Source organism: Phacochoerus africanus, chromosome 1, assembly GCF_016906955.1.
Source record: "Phacochoerus africanus isolate WHEZ1 chromosome 1, ROS_Pafr_v1, whole genome shotgun sequence".
NCBI classification, from domain to species: Eukaryota; Metazoa; Chordata; class Mammalia; order Artiodactyla; family Suidae; genus Phacochoerus; species Phacochoerus africanus.
Window position 1 is genome coordinate 277149291 of NC_062544.1, and position 7190 is coordinate 277156480.

At 42.1% G+C, this 7190-nt stretch overlaps 1 protein-coding gene across 1 annotated transcript; it reads right to left on the reverse strand.

The window, feature by feature from the left end:
• Nucleotides 1–1410: 1410 nt before the first annotated feature.
• DNAJC28 (DnaJ heat shock protein family (Hsp40) member C28) lies at nt 1411–5268 on the reverse strand. The gene is made up of 2 exons (XM_047795711.1): nt 4971–5268; nt 1411–4077 (listed from the first exon to the last, which is right to left on the reverse strand). The coding sequence occupies exon 2, from the start codon at nt 4044–4046 to the stop codon at nt 2886–2888; it is 1161 nt and encodes a 386-aa protein (XP_047651667.1). The 5' UTR covers nt 4047–4077; nt 4971–5268; the 3' UTR covers nt 1411–2885.
• Between the last annotated feature and the right edge of the window lie 1922 nt (nt 5269–7190).

A 7190-nucleotide genomic window follows, 5' to 3' on the forward strand; every position in this document is an offset into this window, starting at 1 on the left:
TTCAACGCCTTGCCTGGGAACCTCTATATGCAGCAGGTGTGGCCATAAAAAGACAAAAAAAAAAATTAGGATTTTCAGAGTTCCTATCATGGCTCAGTGGTAACAAACTCAACCAGCATCCCTGAGGATTCGGGTTCAATCCGTGGCCTCATTCAGTGGGTCATGTACCTGGCGTTGCCATGAGCTGTGGTGTAGGTTGCAGACACGTCTCGGATCCCTCACTGCTGTGGCTGTGGCATAGGCTGGCAGTGACCCCTGGCCTGGGGACTTCATATACTGCAGGTGCAGCTCTACAAAGAAAAAAGAAAAAGATAAGTAAATAAATAAATACATTTCAAAAAAAAAAAAAGAATACCAAGCAAAGTGAGTGTCTGAGGGTTACTTTTGGAAGGAAGGGGTCCATTTGCGGCACCCCGGCCTCAGTCACTGATTTCTGAGACTCCAGATAGTGGGACTTCCACATGCCGCAGGTGCAGCAAAAAAGAAAAGAAAACAAAACAAAACACAAGAGTAGTCCCTGTCTCAGTCAGTTTTTTTTTTTTGGTCTCGGTTTTGATATTACTTCTTCTTTTTTTTTTTGTCTTTTTGTTTTTTCCTGGGCAGCACGCATGGCATATGGAGGTTCCCAGTCTAAGGGTCCAATCGGAGCTGTAGCCCACCGAGCAAGGCCAGGGATCGAACCCACAACCTCATGGTTCCTAGTTGGATTCGTTAACCACTGAGACACAATGCGAACTCCTGATGTTAATTTTTGATATTACGAATCAAAAAGATAAAAAACATTCATTTATATGGCCAGCCCAAAATGTTTATTTCTATTAGTTGTTTATAGAACAATGGACCATTGAATAATGATTAAAATTAACTTTATTAATTAAAGTTATTAATATAGACAACATTCACAAACATAAACTATGCTGGGCTGCAATGAGGAATTACTAGAGGGTTTTTTGTTTTTTGTTTTTTTTTGTTTTTTTTTGTTTTTTTTTTGCCATGCCTACAGCATACAGAAGTTCCTGGGGCCAGGGATCAAAACTGCACCACAGCAGTGACCGGAGACACACAGTGACAATGCTGGGTCTTAACCCACTGAGCCACCAGGGAACTCCAAGACTTTTCTGAAATCTTTACCTTCTCATTACGTAATACCAAAAATGATATCTAGTATCATTTATATATGTTGCTGCAATGTAATTAGGTATCATATATCTAGTTTTTAATGAGATTCACAGAATTACAGCCTTCTAGAATGTTCTGGAACTGTAGCTTTTATTATAAAGCTATTATTCCACACTGTTCACAATCTTAGAGTTATATATCATTGCAGAAGCTAATGATAACTCATTCAATAAAATAATCACATAGTATAGCAATTAATGCCCCATCATCTAAGCAGAAAGGTCTGAAATGTCCTTTTGAAGACGTAATTTTATTTAACTAACACACACTTTACAAAATAACTCGTTCTTCCAAAATTAGAGTGGCAGGTGCCATGCTTCTGAGCCACAACCACAGTAGAGAGCTCTGAATTAAATAAGGAAACAGACCTGCTCCTTTTGACCGCTCTCCGTATCCTTCCAGTTGCCCTATTCTGTGAATAAGGCAAATACACAGACCTTAAAAAGTCAAATTTTCTGAAAGTGATGGGACACAATCTCACGGATATCAATCTCTGGTCATTTGCCAAAATGCAAGTGGGCATAAAATTGTGACATCTTGCCTTTGTTTATCGAAGGGTTCCTAAGACTGGCCATTGGATATGGCTGGAAATGGTAAGATCAGGAAATTAGTCTAATGGAGTTACTGCACACTCTTCTTCTCCTTTTTTTAATAAAGTCCTTCCCTAAGACAGTAAACAGATTTTTCACACCACAAAAAAAGCCTCTGGGGACTCTGACACGTAACAAAGACAGGCTTCAGGTAGGTTCAGGTAAATCTAACATTTCAACCTCTAAATAGAAATGAAGCCAAAAGTGAAATCTTGTTTCTGTTGGGCACAGGGATTTTTTTTTTTTTTTTCCACCTCCAAAAGGTCAGAAAATACATTCAAAGTCTTTAAAAGTGGACACTGGAGTCTATTTCTAGAATAGCTAAATCAGCTAGCTTGGCTGATGGATTCATGCAGCCAATGGCTCATGACGTTAGAAAAAAGTACACCCAGATATTTAGTGGCTTTTTTCATTAAGTACCCACAGAGAAGGCCTTTATTTTAAAAAGGAGGAGGAGGAGAAGGAGGAGAAGGTAGACGGGGAGGGGGAGAAGGAGGAAGAGAAGCAGCCTAATTTCCTGATCTTACCATTTCCAACCCTACTGAAAATGTCCCCCAAGTCTCAGAACAGTTTTGTGCTTTAATAACCTCAGGTGTATAAATGCAGCAAACTTGCAAAATACATACCTCATTTGGAGGTTGACTTGCCCTTATTCCATGCTTCTTTCATTTTGTGATTTTTCCTAATACATGTTTAGTTGTTGCTGTTGAAGTACCTATGTTTAAAGAGGGCAAACAGCAACGGCTGTGAATTTATTAGGGCCTCAAACTGCACTAAGACTTTGGACTACCCTTTATGATTCCCAGTCTGAGTCCCTGTCCTAAATCCATTCACTTGATGACTGACATTCACCCTCTGAAATGTATGAAATTGTTTCCTTAAAAGTATGTTCTCCTCTCGTCTTGCCATATCCTCAGAACAAAGCTGGCTGAACATTTCTCTGACTCAGTTTCTCACAGTTCTCTCACTTACACATCACTGAAGATGTGATTATTTTCGTGAAAAGTGCAGGGGCGCACAGTTCTCAAACCCTTGTGTTATAGAAATAAATTTCAGCCCGTGTGATGTCAGCATTACTGAAAATGATTTGGAGCAGTGCTGTGAACACCGAGATGGTCAGATTTTAATAAATCTCCACACATTCATCCAGTTAAAGAAACCTGTCTTGGCTCTAGCTGTTTCCTCCCCTTCACTCTGATGGATGACATCTGGGTTTTTATCTGTGATTTCTTTTGTCTTTAGCAGGGTCTCATAGGTTTCCTGGGCTCTGGCAATTTCTTTCTGTGCATCAAAATGGACTTTTTGCCTGGTCAGCAGGGGAACAATTAAATTAAAATCATTAATTCGCTTGTTTAGTTTTCTGACGTTTTCTTGAAACTGTTCACAAACCTGGTTCCACTGTTTCTGTTCAGTTGGTGACATGGGACTCCCCAGTTTTTTCCTCGATGCTAAAATTGCCTCTCTGAGTTCCTCAATAGTATCCTTGATTTCCTTTTGCATTAGGATCCATTCCGGTTGATATCCATTATCTATTAATATTCTGTTCAGGTTGTGAGTCATGGGATCAATATATGAACAGCCAGAAAACTTTGTTAGAGGTTTCCCCTTCCCGCTGAGATTGTCAAAGTCTCCTTTGGCCATCGATTCCTGAATGAGATCCTCCACTAAACGCTCTATTGCTTGAGTTATCTTTTGTTGTTTACTGTGTCTTACATCTTTCACAGTTACACTGTCAGTGAAATACTGGCTTTGCAGCTTCTGCTTTTGGTATTCCATCACTTGCTCAGTTGCACGGTCTGCTCTAAATTGCCTATATTGCTTCTCTCGTTGACTTGGCGTCCCAAAACCAATACCTTCAAAACTTAAATAATGCCGGTGTTGGGGTGTTTTATATTTGAATTTTTCTTCTTCTTCCTCGTCCGCTTCAACTTTACTCTGCCTGGCATTTGTTTGTTCAGTCACGTGGGAAAGCACCTTCCTATAAGCTTCTTCGATCCTTATAAACGTTGCAGAATCAGCAGTACTAGAGCCACCGTCTGGATGATATTGCTTGGCAAGTTTACGAAAAGATTCCCTGACATCATCTGCAGAGCATCCTTCATCCAGATTCAGCAGCCTATAATATTCGCTCATCTTCTTTTTGGATTTATAAGTTGACATCATTCTAGTTCTAAGCACACCAAGATATGGACCCATGTTCATTTGATGAGGAATCATTGAAACGTGTATCAGATGAGATCTTAGGATTCGAGCCGTCACTACATACACTGTGTTCATTATTGTGCCCAGATTTCTTCCTAGCAATGATCTATATATAAAACGACAACAAATATTGGGTGAAGAAAGTTGTATTATCAGCTAAATCCATATTTTCAGCCATAAGGATGAATTACGAGTACAATACTTCTTTCTAATGCTGCTGCCAAAATTCCTACAGCTTTATTTCATTTGTTCAGCAGAGACATGGAAGTTGATGTCTTGCGTCAACATATTGTGATGAAATCTAGATTCTACTCTGTACTAACCACAGAATTTTAGAGCTGGCAAGTTCTCAGAGATCTAATCCAATCTTCTCATTTTATGAGAAAATGCAGGCCCAGAAGGTTAAGCAACATAACCAAGTCACACAGCAAGGTGTAGGCAAAATAGTTAGGGTTAGGGCACAACAAGCCTCTTGCATATTTGTCCTCAGCAAATTATAAACGTCAGTAGCACCACTATTTCTTTAGTAAGTGCATCATTGTCTTTATTACCCCAAGGAGTCTTCTCATGAGAAGACTTACATGAAACAATCAGAACAAGTGACTGATTCTGTACCTACTCTTGACACTAAATTGCACAGAATCAAGGGTCCAAAAGATTTTAAGCTCTACAGCGTCTTAGGAAGGAGTAGTCTGCTGCAAGCCTGAAAGCCGAGATGAAAGGTGAACTCTCTCAGTATACTGTTACCTGTTTTTGTTTTGTTTTGTTTTGTTTTTTAAACGCACAGCATAGTAGAAGAGAAAGTCTTCTATATAGAAAATGGCAATGAAATGCTAGAAGTGACTTAAAAATAGGATTTTGATGTATAAACGCTAAAATTCAGCTCCTGGGGACTCAAATTGGGGTCAACAGCTTTCAGACTTGACTGGGATGGTGGCCGTCGCGGATTGTACTGGTCAATCCCGACACAGTACACGCCGGGTCCCGCCCTCTACTCACCTTCTCAGACCCTGGGAAGGGGCTCTGCGGCGCCCGCCCCCATGCTGAGCATCTGCGCATGCGTGCTAGGGCGGCCCTCCACTCCGCCGCTGGACTAGACCATCTGCCGTTTTACGCTGAGGGAACCCTCAGGGGTACGGAGGGCAATGTGATACCGAATAGAGACAGACGTCCTACCTTACCAGGGGACCCCAGAATCTCTTTTAAAACAAATTCTTCCCAAAAGGACACAAGCGGGACAATTTCGGGACGCTCCGTCCCGCCCCGGGCAGTCGACCCCGCCCTCTCCCACCCCTAGCGGGAGGTGGGTCGGTCGATTTGGATTCTGGGAAATGTAGTTCTCTAGGCGGACCCCGCCGCGCGCCTGCGCCTTCCGGGAGGGAGGCGGGGCGGTGAAAAGGTCTACATCGCCGGAGGGGAGATGAATAGATTTTATCATAGCGTTTGGTTAGTGTCGAATGGGACCCTTGAAGTGCTAATGGTTCGGAGGGCGCCGGTCCTAGGTAACTTGTTTTGAAGAGGGGATGACAAGTCCTTTTCCCCCGAATAGGACCTGAGCAGCTTTTTCAGGTTTGCAGTCAGGGACACCAGCTCAGAGACGAGGAAATACTACCCGGCCCAGACAGTCTAGGTTAGCTCGGTTGGTTAGAACGTGGTGGTAATAGATAACCCAGGTTAGAAACCTAGTCTTTCGTTAGTTCAGGAACTTAGTGAGCAGGTAAGTCACTTAGCCAGGCATTGGTAGAGAGAGGGTGAGGACGGTCCAAGACAAATTTAAATAAGGTGTTTTCTGGCTTTAAGTTCAGTCACTGTCATGGGGATTTACTATTTCCCCCTCCTGCACAGGGTAAGTTTTTAAAATAGGAAAAAGCAAGAAGAAGAAACGGCGGGTCAGACCTGAGCTGAGAACTGCTTTTCTCTGTGTCCGTTTATCTGTAAAGTGAGGGTACCAGCAAATGGTGAACGTATTTAGCACTCAGTTTTTGCCAGGCACTGTGCTAAATGCCTATTTATGTAATCTTTTAAAATTCTTGCAACAGCCCAATGAGGTAAATGCTATTGTTTTCCTCATTTTACTTATGATGAAATAATAATTGTGTAGCACTCACTGAGTTTTTGTGAGATTTACACACTGTACGTAAACCACTTTGCATAGCGCCTGGCACATTAAATAATATTTTGTACTATGACTACGTTTCTTAAAAGAAGGCAGAAGTAGGGAGTTCCTGTTGTGGCATAGCGAAAACGAATCCAGCTAGTATCCTTGAGGATGTGGGTTCGATCCCTAGCCTCACGCAGTGGCTGCAGTGGGTTAAGAATCCGGCGTTGCCGTGAGCTGTGGTGTAGGTTGCAGACACAGCTCGGATCTGGCATTACTGTGGCTCTGGTGTAGGCCAGCAGCTGTAGCTCCAATTCAACCCCTGGCCTGGGAACCTCCATATGCCTCAGGTTCGGCCCTAAAGAGCAAAAAAAAAAAAAAAAAAAAAGTAACTGCATGTACTATGTCCCTTTATCCCAAAGTACTCAGTATTTGTTTCCTCAAAACAAGGACATTCTCTTCATCATAGCACTGATAGCAAATTCACGACACTTAACTTAAAGACAGTATTATTTAATGTAGAGGTTTTTTGTTTATTTTTTTGTTTTGTTTTTTAGGGCTGCACCTGCAGCATGCGGAAGTTCCCAGACTAGGGGTCAAATTGGAGCTGTAGCTGCCAGCCTCTGCCACAGCCACAGCAACCCGGGATTCAAGTTGCATTTGCTATCTGCACCACAGCTCACAGCAATGCCAGATCCTCAACCCACTGAGCGAGGGCAGGGATCGAACCTGCAACCTCATGGTTCCTAGTTGGATTCGTTAACTACTGAGCCACGACGGGAACTCCTCAATGTACAATTTTTGTATTCCAGTTTTAGCAATTGTCCTAATGATGTCTTTGAGAGCAACCATGGCTTTTTAAGTCAATAGAGCAAATGAGTGATAAACCAAAGCATTTTTGCTCAGTTTAATTATGGGCAGAGTCAAACCACTTGAAAATATGGTTCTTTTCCTTTTAAAAGTTTGCTGCATACTCTGAAATCAACAGTCCTGTGATTATAAAATGTGATCAAAGGATCAAATTCAGGAGTTCCCGTTGTGGCGCAGTGGTTAACGAATCTGACTAGGAACCATGAGGTTGCGGGTTTGGTCCCTGCCCTTGCTCAGTGGGTTAACGATCC

Coding starts and splice junctions, on each gene's coding strand:
- DNAJC28 (XM_047795711.1), bottom strand. CDS start 4,046: ATGAACACAGTGTATGTAGTGACGGCTCGAATCCTAAGATCTCATCTG.